The 21,926-nt window shown below is 41.0% G+C and overlaps 1 protein-coding gene across 3 annotated transcripts in view; it reads right to left on the bottom strand.

Annotated features, from left to right (window-relative positions):
- LOC126170009 (zinc finger protein 16) overlaps window positions 1–21,926 on the bottom strand; it is a 136,175-nt gene that overhangs the window by 50,200 nt on the left and 64,049 nt on the right. For all 3 annotated transcript variants that reach the window (XM_049920691.1, XM_049920689.1, XM_049920690.1), the window contains exon 5: window positions 20,579–20,929. In XM_049920691.1, coding sequence (XP_049776648.1) covers window positions 20,579–20,929 — 351 coding nt within the window. The remainder of the gene's footprint in view (window positions 1–20,578; window positions 20,930–21,926) is intronic.

Genomic DNA, 21,926 nt, shown 5'->3' with positions numbered 1-21,926 from the left:
ACAATGTTATCTTTCCTCAAGTGTGCCTGTTACCTGTGGATACGACTGCATATCAAAAAGCAAATCCAGCCTCACTAAAAGCCTGTCATGATCTACATCTAAAGTCTGTCTGTCATACAGCATTTAAATGACACTATTGTGAGTCTTCAAGCATCTCAGAAGCTATAAAATATGTTCAGTGGCTAAAACGCAAAGAGCTTGAATGGTAGTATTAATTAAACACTTTGAGTATTGTATAAGCATTACATTGAATTATAATATGTAAGGCATATCAAACAATACAAGCATTTCCACAAATATGGTAAAGTTCAGAAGTGAAAGTGTAAATAGTTTTTGTAAGAGTAATTATTGTTCCACATTTCGTTTTATATTCCTAAAATCAATAAATATCTTGTACTACACACTTTTAAAAGTGGCCTTTGTGTTAATTTAGCGTATAAGCTAATTCCATTCCAAATTTCTTCCAAATCTGTCCAGCCATAACATACTCACACTCAAACTTTCGCATTTATTATATGGAATTAAAACCACTTGGTCTGACTCCACAACAGTCAGTCATTTGATTCCTGCGCTTTACTCTATCAGAGGGAAAATAAAGCATCCACATATTTTTAACTTTGGTACTTTCCTTTTTCATCGAGATTCACACACATTTCCAAAAAAATATCGGGTTCATCACACAGGAGATTATCAGATTAATTAAGATCTACATACAAAATTCTTCACAGCTAGAAATTCCAGTTTTGAAGTACCTAAACAATATACATGACAATATGCGAATATACCCAGCCACAAACAACAAAATCGTAATGAAATAGTTTCAAAACTATGCTAATTGTGAAAAAATAAACATACCAAACACTGTGGTAATTTCACATAATTCCCCAATTCAGTTACAGTTGCCACCTATTTCTGTAAAATGACAGTATGGCTTTGTCCACAACGTTATAAATGGTATTCAAGTAACTTCATCATTAAGCGTCAATGTTTTTAAAGCCCTGCAACCTTTTAAACACATTAAAATTCAATCCAATCTGGAAAAAACACTACCCTACTATTGTTCTGAGAGAGCTTTGATGCCACTTTCCTGTACCCGAAAATTTCCTTCTTCCCACGCAAAAACTGTGTGACCACATTCACTCAGCAACAGCAACAAAAGAAAAACATTTAGGTTTTCTTAGGAGAGTGTGAAAGCCGGCGTTATTTGAATATCACCAGCCACTTTCTTGGCTGGCATTAATTGTCAAACCCTTGCCCAGAGCAAAGTTCCAAATTAATGGAAAATGGCACAGGTGACTGGATCACTGGTTTGCTGCAGAATTCTTTAACAAATTCTCAGTTTGAACGGAAATAAATTTCCTTGAGGCAGAAAATCTTCTGTCCACCGATCAGCACAGATTTAGAAAACACTGTTCATATGAAACTCAGATTGCCCTTTTCTTGCACAATATCCTGAGAACCATGAATGAAAGGCTACAGGCAGATTCCATACTCCTAGATTTCTGGAAAGAGTTTGACACAGTGTGCCACTGTAAAAGATAAAAGCATACTGTATAGGTTCCCAGATATGTGAGTGAACCGAAGACTTCGTAAGTAAAACAACCTAGTACACTGTCCTTGATGATGAGCGTTCATCAGAGATAGGGGTATCATCAGGAGTGCCCCGGGGATGTTTGATAGGACTGCTCTTACTCTCTGTATACACAAATGATATGATGGACAGGGTGATCAGCAATCTGTAGCTGTTTGCTGATGACACTGTGGTGTATAGGAAGGTGTCATCGCTGGTTGCATGTAGCAAGATGGAAGATGAATAAAACAAAATTTCTAGTTGGTGTGATAAATGGCAAATGTGTAGGAAAAATAATACCCCAGTGTTCGAATACAGAATTGGACGTGTGCTGCTTGACACACTCACGTAAATCAAATATCCAAGCATAATGTTGCAAAGCAAAATGAAGTTTAACAGGCACGTAAGGAGGAGAGTAGCAGGGAAGGCGAATGGTTGATTTTGATTCATTGGGAGAATTTTAGGAAAGTGTGATTCACTTGTAGTGGAGACTGCTTATAGTGCATCCCATTCTCGAGTACAGTACTGCTAGAGTGTTTGGAATCCCCGCCAAGTCGGGTTACAGGAAGACACTGAAGTAATTCAGAGGCAGGCTGCTAGATTTGTTACAGGTTGATTCAATCAGCATGTGAGTATTGTGAAGGTACTCCATGAACTCAAATGGAAATCTCTGGAGGGAAAGCAATGTTCTTTTCACAAAACACCACTGAGAAAGTTTAGAGAACTGGCATTTGAAGTTGACTACAGAACAGTTCTACTGATGCCAAAGTGCATTTTGCATAACAACTTTCTGAAGAGACCTCATATACCATGCACGGAAAAACCAGTGCCGAGGCAACTGTGGTGCACCACAGGCCATAGATGGCGGTGGCAAACAACGACCTCGGAGATGTGTATGGGCAAATAGACGTGCCACTGTTGAGAAACTGACCACCTAGATGAACCAAGTAGTTACCAACAGTGTCTCCTCAATGATTGTTCAGCGAACATTGCTGCATATGAGTGTCTGCAGCAGTCACCTGGTTCAGCCAGCTATGCTAACTGCTGTCCATCGGTGACAAAGGCTGGAATTTGTATGCCAGTACCGCAATTGGAAATCCACAGAGTGGCAACTGGTGGCCTTTCAAGATGAATCTAGTTTTATGCTCCAATAGATAGAAAGTAAATACATGCAACAATCATCAGAAGAGTCCGGGCTGGAGGAGGGAGCTTTATGGCCTAGGGATCTCATATTTCTGGGAAGTGCAATGGATCAACACAAGCATTCATCTATCCTTGGGTACCTTGTCCACCCTTATATACAGTCTGTTTTCCTCAGCATGGTTATATCTACCAGCAGGACAATGTAAAGTGGCACACAGTTCACAGTGTACATGCATGGTTTGAAGAGCAGGATATGCTTACTGTAATCCCCTGGTCCTCAAACTCCCCGGATTTAATCCCAATTGAGAATCTTTGGAACCACCTCAATCAGGCCGTTCGTGCCATGGTTCCTCAACCAGAAATCTAGTACAGCTGGCTATGGTACTGGAGTCGACATGACTCCACATCACTATCAGTACCTTCCAGAACATCACTGACTCCTCCTGCACGTCTTGTAGCGGTCTTCACTGCAAAAGGTGGTTATTCAGGCTTTCGATAGGTAGTCATATTAATGTACTTGGACTATGTAATAAGCACTACAACTATGCTGATGAACACACGAATCAGAGAAGGCTGTTAAATTCGATAGGGCATTGTCATGTCATCTTGGCAAACTGAATAATCTGGCAAGACATTGGTCCTGTAGGCAGATGCATATTGGTTGTATGAATGACATAAAAAACAGCACGTGTGAAACATGAAAGGTCTCTACTTTTGATCGTTGCCAGAATAATGGGATTCAGAAACATGGTAGACTAGCTCTGAAAGTGTGAGGCACTAGACTTTGCATAGTACATTATTTCAATGGACTGCAGTGAGCACTTTTAGTTTTGATAAAATCATGATACGGCTGTTGCAGTCCACATCAAATGGGCAATGGAAGTCACAGTCAACTAATTCATACTGTCACATCAAATGTCATATATGAGTACCTGTGTTAACTGTGCCTGATAATTTCAAAGAGATTTGTGTGGGTACAAGGGCACTGAAGCAGTTGTTAATACATGTAAATAGTTGATTGTTTACATGATAATTTAATTGGATAGATAAAAAATCTACTCACCAAGCTGCATCAAAAATTCAACCCTTCTGCCTGAAGAAGGAGCCACGGGCTTCGAAAGCTTGCCTAATTACAACCCTCTTTTATGTGTGTTCTGCCACTGCTTGGTGAGCAGATTTTTTTAATCTACATAATAAAATTATTTTGTCAAAAGTGATTGTGTTGATCGCTTACATGCCATGAAAGAGGCTCCCAGTTGTGTTTGCCATATTTCCCAGGCAAACAAATCAGAGACCTGTTGCCAGATGGTTCCCACCTACAGGTACTCTGCTGGAGGTCTGTTATGCACTGCACCATTACATCTATACCAAACTGCCTCGGTAGTCTTCAATGAAACCTATGGTGCACACAAGGGTACTAGCCTGCCCCTCCTCCCTCCTGCTCCCAAGGTCACCCGACATCAATCTTTTTGAGCACTTCTGGGCATCTGAGAACGCAGTCTATAGGAATGCATACACCTTAGATCTTGCTTCAGCAAATGTTCTTGAGTTGTAGAGATTTGCAGAGCAGTCAAGTACGTTGTAAACTGGTTTCATTCTTTTTACCCTTCCCAGAAGATGTCGAGACACATAGAGTGCCGTCCACATTGACAAGTGATTTGTAAATAAGCATTTGCCGACGGCGACGAAAGCAACGTTTACGCATCATTGTAAGAAGCAGTGCCTCAGTGGCTATTCATTCAAACCGAGTGAATGCGCTAGCCAGAACAGTGTGATATTTATAGCATCAGTCAGAAGGACCACTCGCCTTCACCCACAAGTGAACGCTACAATCAGAATTTATCTTAAAACGTCTACGACAAGACAAAGACAAACTCTGGTGTGGAAAAAGGTAGGAACCCTCACTAGCAATGATAATCTCAGAAACAGGTATTGTACGGTAAGCTAAGATCTCCCAAGTTGGATGGCTAACTGTAGCTTTCGTTGCCTGTAACAATGCAGGTAGACCAGGTTTGGAATCCTTTGAAACTAGGTAGATCTTAGCTTACCGTACAATACCTGTTTCTGAGATTATTATTGCGAGTGAGGGTTCCTACCTTTTTCCGCACGGGAGTTTGTCTTTGTCTTGTCGTAGACGTTGTAAGATAAATTCTGATTGTAGCGTTCACTTATGGGTGAAGGCGAGTGGTCCTTCTTCTTTGGAAGATTGTCGCATTGTGGGTGATTGTACTTTATATAATCATTGAAAGTAGTAGTTCTCAACAAACGGCCCTTTTAAGGGCCACAAATACTACACATTGATCTTGCCAAAAGTCGAGAAGTGATTCTTCTTAGTGTTGTAGCTTCTTGGGGCACTCTGGGATGCTCTCTGGGTTTCTCTGGGATGCTCAATAGATGTCGAGCACAGTCTGTGATTGGCTGACGTGTTTTTGGCGCGCGATTCAAATTGGACTGAGCAACAAGCTACCTAGTATTACTAGGAGCGTGTTGCTGGAAAATTCACTTCCGGTGCGATAGCGGGAGCTGATAAAGAGTCCACATCCGCTGCGTGCGCCAGGACTGATGCTATAAATAGCACACTGTTCTGTCTAGCGCATTCACTCGGTTTGAGTGAATAGCCACTGAGGCACTGCTTCTTACAATGATGCGTAAACATTGCTTTCGTCGCCGTCGGCGAATGCTTATTTACAAATCTCTTGTCAATGTGGACGGCACTCTAGGTGTCTCAACATCTTCTGGGAAGGGTAAAAAGAATAAACGAGAGGAGTTGGTAAAACTACTCAGTTTGTTCTTATTCATGGACCTACTTTATTTTGTGGTGTGAGGTTAAATTTTTCTTTAATGAAAGTTTCTTCTTCCTCTAGTTTGGGTAACGGGTGGCTAACTGTAGCTTTCGTTGCTTGTAACAATGCAGGTAGAGCAGGTTTAAAATCCTTTGAAACTAGGGAGATCTTAGCTTACCGTACAATAACTGTTTCTGAGATTATCATTGCTACATCTACATCTACATCTAAATCTATACTCCGCGAGCCACCTTACGGTGTGTGGCGGAGGGTACTTATTGTACCACTATCTGATCCCCCCTTCCCTGTTCCATTCATGAATTGTGCGTGGGAAGAACGACTGCTTGTAAGTCTCCGTATTTGCTCTAATTTCTCGGATCTTTTCGTTGTGATCATTACGCGAGATATATGTGGGCGGTAGTAATATGTTGCCCATCTCTTCCCGGAATGTGCTCTCTTGTAATTTCGATAATAAACCTCTCCGTATTGCGTAACGCCTTTCTTGAAGTGTCCGCCACTGGAGCTTGTTCAGCATCTCCGTAACGCTCTCGCGCTGACTAAATGTCCCCATGACAAATCACGCTGCTTTTCGCTGGATCATGTCTATCTCTTCTATTAATCCAACCTGGTAAGGGTCCCATACTGATGAGCAATACTCAAGAATCGGACGAACAAGCGTTTTCTAAGCTACTTCTTTCGTCGATGAGTCACATTTTCTTAGAATTCTTCCTATGAATCTCAACCTGGCGCCTGCTTTTCCCACTATTTGTTTTATGTGATCATTCCACTTCAGATCGCTCCAGATAGTAACTCCTAAGTATTTTACGGTCGTTACCGCTTCCAATGATTTACCACCTATGGCATAATCGTACTGGAATGGATTTCTGCCCCTATGTATGCGCATTATATTACATTTATCTACGTTTAGGGAAAGCTGCCAGCTGTCGCACCATGCATTAATCCTCTGCAGGTCTTCCTGGAGTACGTACGAGTCTTCTGATGTTGCTACTTTCTTGTAGACAACCGTGTCATCTGCAAATAGCCTCACGGAGCTACCGATGTTGTCAACTAAGTCATTTATGTATATTGTAAACAATAAAGGTCCTATCACGCTTCCTTGCGGTACTCCCGAAATTACCTCTACATCTGCAGATTTTGAACCGTTAAGAATGACATGTTGTGTTCTTTCTTCTAGGAAATCCTGAATCCAATCACAAACCTGGTCCGATATTCCGTAAGCTCGTATTTTTTTCACTAAACGTAAGTGCGGAACCGTATCAAATGCCTTCCTGAAGTCCAGGAATACGGCATCAATCTGCTCGCCAGTGTCTACGGCACTGTGAATTTCTTGGGCAAATAGGGCGAGCTGAGTTTCACATGATCTCTGTTTGCGGAATCCATGTTGGTTATGATGAAGGAGATTTGTATTATCTAAGAACGTCATAATACGAGAACACAAAACATGTTCCATTATTCTACAACAGATTGACGTAAGCGAAATAGGCCTATAATTATTCGCATCTGATTTATGACCCTTCTTGAAAATGGGAACGACCTGCGCTTTCTTCCAGTCGCTAGGTACTTTACGTTCTTCCAGCGATCTACGATAAATTGCTGATAGAAAGGGGGCAAGTTCTTTAGCATAATCACTGTAGAATCTTAAGGGTATCTCGTCTGGTCCGGATGCTTTTCCGCTACTAAGTGATAGCAGTTGTTTTTCAATTCCGATATCGTTTATTTCAATATTTTCCATTTTGGCGTCCATGCGACGGCTGAAGTCAGGGACCGTGTTACGATTTTCCGCAGTGAAACAGTTTCGGAACACTGAATTCAGTATTTCTGCCTTTCTTCGGTCGTCCTCTGTTTCGGTGCCATCGTGGTCAACGAGTGACTGAATAGGGGATTTAGATCCGCTTACCGATTTTACATATGACCAAAACTTTTTAGGGTTCTTGTTTAGATTGTTTGCCAATGTTTTATGTTCGAATTCGTTGAATGCTTCTCTCATTGCTCTCTTTACGCTCTTTTTCGCTTCGTTCAGCTTTTCCTTATCAGCTATGATTCGACTACTCTTAAACCTATGATGAAGCTTTCTTTGTTTCCGTAGTACCTTTCGTACCTGATTGTTATACCACAGTGGATCTTTCCCCTCGCTTTGGACCTTAGTCGGTACGAACTTATCTAAGGCGTACTGGACGATGTTTCTGAATTTTTTCCATTTTTGTTCCACATCCTCTTCCTCAGAAATGAACGTTTGATGGTGGTCACTCAGATATTCTGCGATTTGTGCCCTATCACTCTTGTTAAGCAAATATATTTTCCTTCCTTTCTTGGCATTTCTTATTACACTTGTAGTCATTGATGCAACCACTGACTTATGATCACTGATACCCTCTTCTACATTCACGGAGTCGAAAAGTTCCGGTCTATTTGTTGCTATGAGGTCTAAAACGTTAGCTTCACGAGTTGGTTCTCTAACTATCTGCTCGAAGTAATTCTCGGACAAGGCAGTCAGGATAATGTCACAAGAGTCTCTGTCCCTGGCTCCAGTTCTGATTGTGTGACTATCCCATTCTATACCTGGTAGATTGAAGTCTCCCCCTATTACAATAGTATGATCACGAAACTTCTTCACGACGTTCTGCAGGTTCTCTCTGAGGCGCTCAACTACTACGGTTGCTGATGCAGGTGGTCTATAGAAGCATCCGACTATCATATCTGACCCACCTTTGATACTTAGCTTAACCCAGATTATTTCACATTCGCATTCGCTAATAACTTCACTGGATATTATTGAATTCTTTACTGCTATAAATACTCCTCCACCATTGGCGTTTATCCTATCCTTGCAGTATATATTCCATTCTGTGTCTAGAATTTCGTTACTGTTCACTTCCGGTTTTAACCAACTTTCCGTTCCTAATACTATATGCGCACTATTTCCTTCAATAAGAGATACTAATTCAGGAACCTTGCCCTGGATACTCCTGCAGTTTACCAATATTACGTTAACTTTTCCTGTTTTTGGTCTCTGAGGACGGACGTTCTTTATCAACGATGATAATGTCCTCTCTGGTAAGCCGTCAGGTATTTTATCGTTTCGCCCAAGGGGGGGTCCCTCTAACCTAAAAAACCCCCGTGTGCACGCCACACGTACTCTGCTACCCTAGTAGCTGCTTCCGGTGTGTAGTGCACGCCTGACCTGTCTAGGGGGGCCCTACAGTTCTCCACCCAATAACGGAGGTCGATGAATTTGCAACCATTATAGTCGCAGAGTCGTCTGAGCCTCTGGTTTAGACCCTCCACACGGCTCCAAACCAGAGGACCGCGATCGACTCTGGGCACTATGCTGCAGATATTAAGCTCAGCTTGCACTCCGCGTGCGATGCTGGTTGTCTTCACCAAATCAGCCAGCCGCCGGAAGGAACCAAGGATGGCCTCAGAACCCAAGCGGCAGGCGTCATTCGTTCCGACATGTGCTACTATCTGCAGCCGGTCACACCCAGTGCGTTCAATAGCTGCCGGAAGGGCCTCCTCCACATTACGGACGAGGCCCCCCGGCAAGCACACCGAGTGCACACTGGCATTCTTCCCCGACCTACCCGCTATTTTCCTGAGGGGCTCCATAACCCGCCTAACGTTGGAGCTCCCTATAACTAATAGGCCCGCCCTCTGTGACTGTCGGGACCTTGCCGGAGAATCGGCCACTGGCCCAACAGGCGAGGCATCCTGTGGTGGCTCGGAAACGATGTCATCACCACTAGGAAGCACCCCGTACCTGTTGGAAAGGGGTAAGGCAGCTGCCACGCGGCCAGATCCCACCTTCGCCTTTCGGCCAGGCACGCGCGAGCCCACCACTGTCCGCCATTCACCCTGGAGTGATGGCTGACCGGTAAGATGCTCACTGCTGGAAGACGCAGCGACATCAGGGGCTCCATGTGATTCCAAGGCCACCGAAGTAGGCATAGGTCTCACCACAGTTGCCCCAACGCCACTACGAGCCGACGCCTGCGCCTCGAGCTCGATGAGCCTAACAGACAAAGCCTCCACCTGCCCCCGAAGAGTGGCCAATTCTCCTTGCGTCCGCTCACAACAACCACAGTCCCTACACATGACTATGTTTACCCTACCCTATACGGTGACAAATTCCCAAGATAATCTTCTGATGAGCTACTCTGATAATCAAGAAACACTCACTGAAATACGAGACGCGAAAACTACGCTAGGTTTTCCCAGAAAAACTATTTAAAAGCTAAGGGCAGCAAATAAATACAAAAACGCTTTATACAAACACTACTCGCTGCTGCTGGTGCTCTCGCTCTGGCTGTCACAAGACAACTGCTGATTCAAGTGACTAGTGGCTAACGGCCGCGAAACAAACAAAAGACGGTTTTAGGGCGCTTTCTGTTCTAAACGATCAAGAAAACACTAAGAAATCTAACACGAAAACTACGTAAAGTTTTATCAAGAACTGTTAGTTACTATGCAGAGCAGATAAACACAAATAGAATCCCTTCCTTAGTGGAAGGTCGTAAACAAAATGCAAAATAAACGCTTTATACAAACAGTACTCGCTGCTGCTGGTGCTCTCGCTCTGGCTGTCACAAGACTGGGTTCCTACCTTTTTCCGCACGGGAGTTTGTCTTGTCTTGTCGTAGACGTTGTAAGATAAATTCTGATTGTAGCGTTCTACTACTCAATTTGTTCTTATTAATGGACCTACTTTATTTTGTGGTGCAAGGTTAAATTTTTCTTTAATGAAAGTATCTTCTTCCTCTAGTTTGGGTAACGGGTGGCTAACTGTTGCTTTCGTTGCTAGTAACAATGCAGGTAGATCAGGTTTGGAATCCTTTGAAACTAGGTAGATCTTAGCTTACCGTACTATACCTGTTTCTGAGATTATCATTGCTAGTGAGGGTTCCTACCTTTTTCCGCACGGGAGTTTGTCTTTGTCTTGTCGTAGACGTTGTAAGATAAATTCTGATTGTAGCGTTCACTTATGGGTGAAGGGAGTGGTCCTTCTTCTTTGGAAGATTGTCGCATTGTGGGTGATTGTACTTTATATAATCATTGAAAGTAGTAGTTCTCAACAAACGGCCCTTTTAAGGGCCACAAATACTACACATTGATCTTGCCAAAAGCAGAGAAGCGATTCTTCTTAGCGTTGTAGCTCCCTGGGGCACTCTGGGATGCTCTCTGGGTTTCACTGGGATGCTCAATAGATGTCGAGCACAATCTGTGATTGGCTGACGTGTTTTTGGCGCGCGATTCAAATTGGTCTGAGCAAAACGTAAACATTACTTTCGCCGCCGTCGGCGAATGCTTATTTACAAATCACTTGTCAATGTGGACGGCACTCTAGGTGTCTCGACATCTTCTGGGAAGGGTAAAAAGAATGAAGCTAGAGGAGTTGGTATAACTACTCAGTTTGTTCTTATTCATGGACCTACTTTATTTTGTGGTGCGAGGTTAAATATTTTCTTTAATGAAAGTTTCTTCTTCCTCTAGTTTGGGTAACGGATGGCTAACTGTAGCTTACGTTGCTTGTAACAATGCAGGTAGACCAGGTTTAGAATCCTTTGAAACTAGGGAAATATTAGCTTACCGTACTATACCTGTTTCTGAGATTATCATTGCTAGTGAGGGTTCCTACCTTTTTCCGCACGGGAGTTTGTCTTTGTCTTGTCGTAGATGTTGTAAGATAAATTCTGATTGTAGCGTTCACTTATGGGTGAAGGCGAGTGGTCCTTCTTCTTTGGAAGATTGTCGCATTGTGGGTGGTTGTACCTTATATAATCTTTGAGAGTAGTAGTTCTCAACAAACGGCTCTTTTAAGGGCCATAAATACTACACATTGATCTTGCCAAAAGCCGAGAAGTGATTCTTCTTGGTGTTGTAGCTCTCTGGGGCACTCTGGGATGCTCTCTGGGCACTCTGCGTAAACGTTGCTTTAGTCGCCGTCGGCGAATGCTTATTTACAAATCACTTGTCAATGTGGACGGCACTCTAGGTGTCTCGACATCTTCTGGGAAGGGTAAAAAGAATGAAACGGTAAGTGAGGTCTCCTTCTCAGGGTAGACTTGTTGTTGAGCCTCAATAGATGTCGAGCACAGTCTGTGATTGGCTGACATGTTTTTGGGGAGCAATTCAAATTGGTCTGAGCAACACGCTACCTAGTATTACTAGGAGCGTGTTGCTGGAAAATTCACTTCCGGTGCGATAGCGGGAGCTGATAAGAGTCCACATCCAATGCGTGCGCCAGGACTGATACTATAAATAGCACACTGTTCTGTCTAGCGCATTCACTCGGTTTGAGTGAATAGCCACTGAGGCGAAGGGGAAAAAGAACGAAACGAGAGGAGTTGGTAAAACTACTCAATTTGTTCTTATTAATGGACCTGGTGCGAGGTTAAATTTTTCTTTAATGAAAGTATCTTCTTCCTCTAGTCTGGGTAACGGGTGGCTAACTGTAGCTTTCGTTGGTTGTAACAATGCAGGTAGAGCAGGTTTGGAATCCTTTGAACTAGAGTTGGTAAAACTACTCAGTTTGTTCGTATTCATGGACCTACTTTATTTTGTGGTGCAAGGTTAAACTTTTCTTTAATGAAAGTTTCTTCTTCCTCTAGTTTGGGTAACGGATGGCTAACTGTAGCTTTCGTTGCTTGTAACAGTGCAGGTAGACCAGGTTTGGAATCCTTTGAAACTAGGGAAATCTTAGCTTACCGTACTATACCTGTTTCTGAGATTATCATTGCTAGTGAGGGTTCGTACCTTTTTCCGCACGGGAGTTTATCTTTGTCTTGTCGTAGACGTTGTAAGATAAATTCTGATTGTAGCGTTCACTTATGGGTGAAGGCAAGTGATCCTTCTTCTTTGGAAGATTGTCGCATTGTGGGTGATTGTACTTTATATAATCACTGAAAGTAGTAGTTCTCAACAAACGGCCCTTTTAAGGGCCGCAAATACTACACATTGGTCTTGCCAAAAGCCGAGAAGCGATTTTTCTTAGTGTTGTAGCTCCCTGGGGCACTCTGGGATGCTCTCTGGGTTTCTCTGGGATGGTCAATAGATGTCGAGCACAGTCTGTGATTGGCTGATCTGTTTTTGGCGCGCGATTCAAATTGGTCTGAGCAGATCATAGTACTAATAACAGATTCAGGGAAAGAACTAATGCAAATATCTGAAGCTGTAAATAAAGCATCAGAGAAAATACATTTAAAAATAAACAGCAATAAAATGATAATTAAGCTTATGAAGAAATATAAAATTTAAATGATAAGACTCATCAATGAGATAGGAAGTAAAAATTTCACTATACAAGCAGATTCATTCATACAAATTCACATATGGGGAAAGGAAGATTACAGGCCTCTTCCTTGTTAGAGTGAAATGAATCCACCCCTATTTCTAACTTCGTGATGGGCCTGGAAATTTGGAACTGGGCTCATGGGCGATGTTACATTGTAAAAGTATGGTGTCATGGTCTATGCTACCTGCTCGGGCGTTACTTTCGGAACTCCACAGCCCCAGACAGTCTTTTCCCAGATATCTTCCTGATCAGTTCTCATACTACAGCAGCAGAAGTTGACTGATTAATGGACTTCAGAAACTCATGCCATGATCGCTTCTTACTCTCCTTCACAGCCTGCCAGGTTTTTGCTCTTGCTATATGAAAGGCTCCCAGGTTATCTGCTGATTGACTGTGCTTCAAATTTCGCAGTGTTGTCCACCTGTCCTGTCCTACACAACAGAACTGATTGTTCCGCCAAAGAACAGGTTGCCTCCTGCTGATGGCCTAAGGATTTTGGTACAGTTTCATCAGCGGCACAATGGATCAGATTAGTCACGTGGGCCACACAATCTCGGATGCTGTCTCAATGCTTAAGTATGGCCAAGTGGTTGCATAGTGTCCAACAGTCTGCCTTGAAGAGCATGCGCTTGGGTGGTTCCCCATCTGGCTCTGTCCCTTTTATAAGACAGAAATAGGAAAGTGGTTGCTTGAGTGGAGGTCATCTACCACTTCCCACTGGACACAATCTAGGAGATCAGGACAGCAAACTGTCAGATCAATGGCAGAGAATGACCCTGTTACAGTGCAAAAATATGTCATTGTCCCTGTATTGAGAAGGCACATGGTTTGAGAGCTTAATATATTTTAATCACACAACCCCTTAGACAGGTGGAGTTGCAGCCCCAACTGTGACAATGTTGTCATGTGTATCACAATCTTTTCCAACATCAGGCATTCTGTACATATTGTTTCGCGATTGTGCTGGCGTTAGCGCAAGATCATTAGTGCCATGGAGTGTGAATACCCTTAACAGTGAAATGTAGTCCTATTATTCCACATAGCCCTTGCAGAAAGATAACTGATTCTGTTAATGCACAAGAGCCAACACTCCACTTTCTATGCCAATTATGGCAGTATAGATGCTTTGAAATGGAGGAAAAGAGCAAGTTGAGTTTTGCAAGATCCATGTTTGTGAAATTCATAACATTGATACAATTGTGCTACCTTAACAAAATGTAGACTGGAGTTCTACATTGTGGCAATAAAGTATGGAAGATTTGTCGCACATTCTTACAGCATATAGTACCAGACAAAATTAGAAAAAAATTCTACACTCACACACACACACACACACACACACACACACACAAGCGCATAGAGAGACAAACTTTTCTTGAGTTATGGGCCACTTTACATGTGTCAAGAAGGAACAGTACTTACTGTCATGGGCTATTTTGTTTTTGCACTTAATCCTCTGACTATGATGCTGCTGTCAAATGTAAAATTTACCACTGACTCCTGGCATTCTATACATATTGTTTTGAGATTTTGCTGGTTTTAGCACAAGATCAGCAGTGTCATGGAAAATGGAAAATAACATTAACTGTGAAATGTAGTCCTATTATTCCACACTTACCTTGCAGGAAGACAACAAATTCTGTAAATGCATGAGGCAGCACTCTATTTTATATGCCACATCCAGCAGTATCAGACAAAAATGTTTAATGAGCAATGGACTGGTCACATATGTCTGGCAGCATAGCTACCCTGCCCACATGACCATAAATCCCTTGGATTTATGGTTTTGTACACATTCAAAAGCATTGGAATATTATACTCCCATTGACAACTCGGACATCTTATAGGAACTCGTTTCCCACACAGATGACCAAATCCAAGGGCAGCCAGATGTATCCACATAAGTTCGTCATTCTCTGAGAAGCAGATATGAAGGATGTGTAAGAATGATTGGTAACCACTTTGCACACCCCTTTTAGTGTCACCTGACACATGGCTATCATAGGACAGAATAGTTAATCTCTAGTTTATATCCACTGTTTTACTTGTGATTAAAAATATAGATTGTACTGTTTTCCTACATTATTTATCATTCAAATTATGGAGGATGTAAGGTGCAAGTGTTACCCTGGGATGATGTGGTTGGCAAAAGAAAGGTGTTAATGGCAGGCACCATCAAACCAGTCAGGAGACTGTTGGAGGGTTGGGGGGGTGGGAGGGTGGAAAGTCACAATAATTTACAAATATTGGATTTTATACTTGGTGTTGCTTGTAAAATGATTGTTGCATTGAATCGAATGGTTGGATACATGGAAGTCTCTGGTGACCATAGTCCAGCCATGTTACATAAATCATATAATAAAAGAATTTTTTAATGTCCTGTATAAGTTGTTGTCGTTGTGGTCTTCAGTCCTGAGACTGGTTTGATGCAGCTCTCCATGCTACTCTATCCTGTGCAAGCTTCATCATCTCCCAGTACCTACTGCGACCTACATCCTTCTGAATCTGCTTAGTGTATTCATCTCTTGGTCTCCCTCTACGATTTTTACCCTCCACACTGCCCTCCAATAATAAACTGGTGATCCCTTGATGCCTCAGAACATGTCCTACCAACCGATCCCTTCTTCTGGTCAGGTTGTGCCACAAACTTCTCTTCTCCCCAATCCTATTCAATACTTCCTCATTAGTTATGTGATCTACCCATCTAATCTTCAGCATTCTTCTGTAGCACCACATTTCGAAAGCTTCTATTCTCTTCTTGTCCAAACTATTTATTGTCCATGTTTCACTTCCATACATGGCTACACTCCATACAAATACTTTCAGAAATGACTTCCTGACACTTAAATCTGTACTCGATATTAACAAATTTCTGTTCTTCAGAAATGCTTTCCTTGCCATTGCCAGTCTACATTTTATATCCTCTCTACTTCGACCATCATCAGTTATTTTGCTCCCCAAATAGCAAAACTCCTTCACTACTTTAAGTGTCTCATTTCCTAATCTAATTCCCTCAGCATCACCCAACTTAATCCGACTACATTCCATTATCCTCGTTTTGCTTTTGTTGATGTTCATCTTATATCCACCTTTCAAGACACTGTCCATTCCGTTCTACTGCTCTTCCAAGTCCTTTCCTGTCTCTGACAGAATTACAATGTCATCGGCGAACCTCAAAGTTTTTATTTCTTCTCCATGGATTTTGATACCTACTCCGAAATTTTCTTTTGTTTCCTTTACTGCTTGCTCAATATACAGATTGAATAACATCGGGGAGAGGCTACAACCCTGTCTCACTCCCTTCCCAACCACTGCTTCCATTTCATGCCCCTCGAGTCTTATAACTGCAATCTGGTTTCTGTACAAATTGTAAATAGCCTTTCGCTCCCTGTATTTTACCCCTGACACCTTTAGAATTTGAAAGAGAGTATTCCAGTCAACATTGTCAAAAGCTTTCTCTAAGTCTACAAATGCTATAAATGTAGGTTTGCCTTTCCTTATTCTTTCTTCTAAGATAAGTCATAAGGTCAGTATTGCCTCACGCGTTCCAGTATTTCTACCGAATCCAAACTGATCTTCCCTAAGGTCGGCTTCTACTAGTTTTTCCATTCGTCTGTAAAGAATTCGTGTTAGTATTTTGCAGCTGTGGCTTATTAAACTGATTGTTCGGTAATTTTCACATCTGTCAACACCTGCTTTCTTTGGGATTGGAATTATTGTATTCTTCCTGAAGTCTGAACGTATTTCGCCTGTCTCATATGTCTTGCTTACCAGATGGTAGAGTTTTGTCAGGACTGGCTCTCACAAGGTTGTCAGTAGTTCCAATGGAATGTTGTCTACTCCGGGGGCCTTGTTTCAACTCAAGTCTTTCAGTGCTCTGTCAAACTCTTCACGCAGTATCGTATCTCCCATTTCATCTTCATCTACATCCTCTTCCATTTCCATAATATTGTCTCCAAGTACATCGCCCTTGTATAGACCCTCTATATACTCCTTCCACCTTTCTGCTTTCCCTTCTTTGCTTAGAACTGGGTTTCCATCTGAGCTCTTGATGTTCATACAAGTGGTTCTCTTATCTCCAAAGGTCTCTTTAATTTTCCTGTAGGCAGTATCTATCTTACCCCTGGTGAGATAAGCCTCTACATCCTTACATTTGTCCTCTAGCCATCCCTGCTTAGCCATTTTGCACTTCCTATCAATCTCATTTTTGAGACGTTTGTATTCCTTTTTGCCTGCTTCATTTACTGCATTTTTATATTTTCTCCTTTCATCAATTAAATTCAATATATCTTCTGCTACCCAAGGATTTCTACTAGCCCTCATCTTTTTACCTACTTGATCCTCTGCTGCCTTCACTACTTCATCCCTCAAAGCTACCCATTCTTCTTCTACTGTATTTCTTTCCCCCAGTCCTGTCAATTGTTCCCTTATACTCTCCCTGAAACTCTGTACAACCTCTGGTTTAGTTAGTTTATCCAGGTCCCATCTCTTTAAATTCCCACCTTTTTGCAGTTTCTTCAGTTTTAATCTACAGGTCATAACCAATAGATTGTGGTCAGAGTCCACATCTGCACCTGGAAATGTGTTACAATTTAAAACCTGGTTCCTAAATCTCTGTCTAACCATTATATAATCTATCTGATACCTTTTAGTATCTCCAGGGTTCTTCCATGTATACAACCTTCTTTCATGATTCTTAAACCAAGTGTTAGCTATGATTAAGTTGTGTTCTGCACAAAATTCTACCAGGCGGCTTCCTCTTTCATTTCTTAGCCCCAATCCATATTCACCTACTATGTTTCCTTCTCTCCCTTTTCCTACACTCGAATTCCAGTCACCCACGACTATTAAATTTCTGTCTCCCTTAACTATCTGAATAATTTCTTTTATTTCATCATACATTTCTTCAATTTCTTCGTCATCTGCAGAGATAGTTGGCATATAAACTTGTACTACTGTAGTAGGTGTGGGCTTCGTATCTATCTTGGCCACAATAATGCGTTCACTATGCTGTTTGTAGTAGCTTACCCGCATTCCTATTTTCCTATTCATTATTAAACCTACTCCTGCATTACCCCTATTTGATTTTGTGTTTATAATCCTGTAGTCACCTGACCAGAAGTCTAGTTCCTCCTGCCACCGAACTTCACTAATTCCCACTATATCTAACTTTAACCTACCCATTTCCCTTTTTAAATTTTCTAACCTACCTGCCCGAATAAGTGATCTGACATTCCACGCTCCGATCCGTAGAACGCCAGTTTTCTTTCTCCTGATAACGACATCCTCTTGAGTAGTCCCCGCCCGGAGATCCGAATGGGGGACTATTTTACCTCCGGACTATTTTACCCAAGAGGACGCCATCATTTAATCATACAGTAAAGCTGCATGCCCCCGGGAAAAATTACGGCCGTAGTTTCCCCTTGCTTTCAGCCGTTCGCAGTACCCGCACAGCAAGACCGTTTTGGTTATTGTTACAAGGCCAGATCAGTCAATCATCCAGACTGTTGCCCCTGCAACTACTGAAAAGGCTGCTGCCCCTCTTCAGGAACCACACGTTTGTCTGGCCTCTCAACAGATACCCCTCCGTTGTGGTTGCACCTACGGTACGGCTATCTGTATCGCTGAGGCATGCAAGCCTCCCCTCCAACGGCAAGGTCCATGATTCATGGTATAAGTATCAACGCTCAATGACCTCATCCATATTGCCTGTGTTTCTGAACTTGTCAACAACTACAAAAATTCATTCACTCAAGCAGTATACAGGAAAGCTTAGTTGCTTATTAGAAAGTATGACTTTCATTATATGTTAGAGTCAACAAGATAAAATATGATGATTTTTGTATCATGGATTTTGAGTGTGTGAAACAGTTATCTGTGTTTCGGCAACATGTCGGGCAAAAGGCATCAAAAACAGAAAGAGTTACTTATCATTTCTTAAAGCAATGATGATTTCTCACACACATATTTGGATCAATACATGCTCATGACTTGAAGAGAGCTTATTTAATACTGAATCTCAATAAAGAACATTTTTCAATCCTAGAAATATCTCTTACACTGCAAGCAGTTGACCAGGGAGCAACTTTACATCAAATTCATTGTTTAAAAGGAATTAAAAACAACATAAAAGTGATGGTAATAACGTAGCTAATATCGTATACAAACATGTAGAGAAGTCCCATATAGAGACCATCTCACTATTTGCTAGACCTTACCTGTCACCTCTCAACACGTCAGAAAGTAAATCATGTAACTGACAGTGTTTTCAAATACCAAAAAATATCACATAAATAAATACAAACTAACACTAATTGTACAAATTTTAATATTAATTTAATATTAATAAGTTCCCTTCAGAATATATTATATATCACATTTGAAAACTAGCCTCAATGTCTTCATGACAATACATAAGCTTTACAAATGGTATCCAGAATATTATGAAACCATGAAAACCACCAAGCTGACATTAATGGGGAACTGTTCAAAGGTGAAATTTAAGGTGGAACTCTCCAAGCAATTTAATATTAAAGCAGGGGGTCAAAAAGTGTGAGGCACTGTCCCCAGTTATCTTCAACTGTGTTTTGGAGAAAATTATCTTTGAATGGGAAAAAGAACTGGATAAGATAGCGATGCTCAATCATGTACGCATTACAGGATCCAGAAGTGGTATCAATATCAACTACATTGCATTTTTGGCTATCTTAGAATCCTGTCTACGAACACTTAATACAGCTGCAAATCAAACACATGAAAATAGTTAGCAGAAAAAGCTTAACTCCAAAATTTCTTCACAGGTGTGAGAGGACAAAAGGACATATGGCAAACATCAAAGCAGCTCTTCATCAGCTGCAGGCAGCACATGTTAAATGATAGAAAGAGATGAAAGCCTTAAATACCCTGGGCCCCTCATACAACTGAAAATTAGCAAAGGAGAAGCATACAATACACGCAATTCAAAGAAACATGCTTTATAGAGAAAAGCCATTTCATGGCGAGCTAAATTAAGACACTACAACATATCGAGTAAAACACTGTGTCTATATGTTGATGAACATCTCCAAATGACAGGACGTCAAATCTAAGACAGGCTGAGAAATTCAGGAGAAGTATCGTCTACAAGATAATGGGTCTAAAGATCCCATGGACAGACAGTGTGACAGTGTACATTATAAGGAAATGAAGAACTGTAGCCAAAAAATACAATTAAAAAAAAGACTAAAATTTTACAGACAGCTATTTAAGATGGATTGGCACAGGCTGATTTTTAAGATACTTAACAGCAGAACAGAATCTTCCGACAAATTAAGACCAGAAAAACTATAGGTTAGTGATCGGCAGCTTTAAAGACTTCCTCAGTGAACAGACACTAAATGGGATGGAGACAGAAAAGAAAACAGGCTCCCACAGAAAGAATGCAAATATTTTGGCTAGCAAAGAAGGCTACCAGAAATGTGTAATTGTAATGTAACATGGTCTTTAATGTCTGCTAATTAAAATATGAACTACAACTACATTAGTGTAAGATATGATTACTCTGTTAACACTGCAGTCTTATTTCTTCTGATTTCACAAAAGTATTAATAAGTTAGTTCTGAAAAAGGTTTCTGAAACAACTAATTGTTATTGTGTTGTGGGATGTACATCACATTCATCAATCATTCCCTTCATGTAAATAAAAGATGAAACTGGTCCACCCATGTTAGATCCAAATTATATATGACCTAATACCAATTAGAAAGTAACAAATTCTAGTGCCCTCTGACCTACCTTTTCAGACGAGATCGGCTGTGGAAACGTTTTGAACACTTCTGACAAGCAAAGCTTCTCTCTGCAGAGTGAACCCACGAATGTTTCTGCAGTGATCGTCTGTCCCTGCACGTTTTTCCACAAAGGGTGCAGGCATTTGGAGGAATAGTTCTAGCATGCCTACGCTTTACATGGGTTGCTACAGATGCAGAATCTGCAAAGCATTCTCCACAAAGCATGCACCGATGTGGTTGGTAACGACCATGAGTTTCCATATGTGTCAACATGTCAGTACGACTATTGAAGTTCTGACCACATTCTTCACAATGATGGAATCCTTCATCATAGCTCTGTTCATCTTTGATATGAAGTCTGGAAAATAATAATAAAAAACAATACTATGGAGAGTAATAACAATAAGAATTCTTAGTTCACTCACTGTCACATATCATTTTATTAAGACCAGGATAAAGAAAACAGGACCTGTAAATATTTTACCGTTAGTGTGCGCAGAAACTAGGAAACACAAAGCAAAATGAACCAAGGCAATAGACGAAAAAGAAAAAAATAGATCTAGGTTATAAAAAAATGTTTAATTGTGCTAGCTTCATTCTAGGAAAAAAGAAAGGAAGAATAGATTTTAAAGTTGTGTCAACAAGGTCATTAGATGAAAACTGAAATTATGTCTAGGAGAAGTTCATGCTGATTCATCATTTTTTAAACATATATTTACTGTCTGAAAAAAAAATCACAAAATAACTGTAACTATTAATCATATTTTAGTTGCTCAAAACAATTAACTTCAGCTGTATTAATATATCAAAAGCTGTACATACCAGTATATTGTGGCATGTGATGCTAAAATTAAAGTTAAATAACAGGCTTAGAAAATTATACAAATGGTATGGAAGAAGTTGAGAGTGATCAAAGGAAATTTAGAATAGAGCAGTTTTTTTAACTAAAGTTAATATCTGTAGGAGGTTCGAAGAAAGAAAGTATAAAGAATATAAATGCCTTGTCAGAAAAGGAGAAAGAAAAATATTAGTGCAAAATTAAGAAATTCTGGGAGAGTGGGGGGGGGGGGGGGGGGGGGAGCCAATCAGCAACTTAACAGTTCTTAGCAGTCAATAGAAAGCCAAATTAATAAACATAAGCTTGGGAACTCATTATATTTTAACAACTTACACAACCAGAAGCAGATATTTTTGCATTTCAAATTACACACTACAAGAAAAAAAGTGACTAAGTGAAACATATTATACCACTGACTGGAAATCAGTCACCTTCAAGTATGGTGATATATTCAGAGAGCAAACAACAGGAATGTAAAGGGTGGGTTTTAAGCTAACAATGAGTGTCCGCAGGAAAC

Source organism: Schistocerca cancellata, chromosome 1 (genome assembly GCF_023864275.1).
Source record: "Schistocerca cancellata isolate TAMUIC-IGC-003103 chromosome 1, iqSchCanc2.1, whole genome shotgun sequence".
NCBI lineage: Eukaryota > Metazoa > Arthropoda > Insecta > Orthoptera > Acrididae > Schistocerca > Schistocerca cancellata.
The sequence above is the reverse complement of the archived record's forward strand: the minus strand, read 5'-3'. Positions and strand labels throughout refer to the sequence as shown.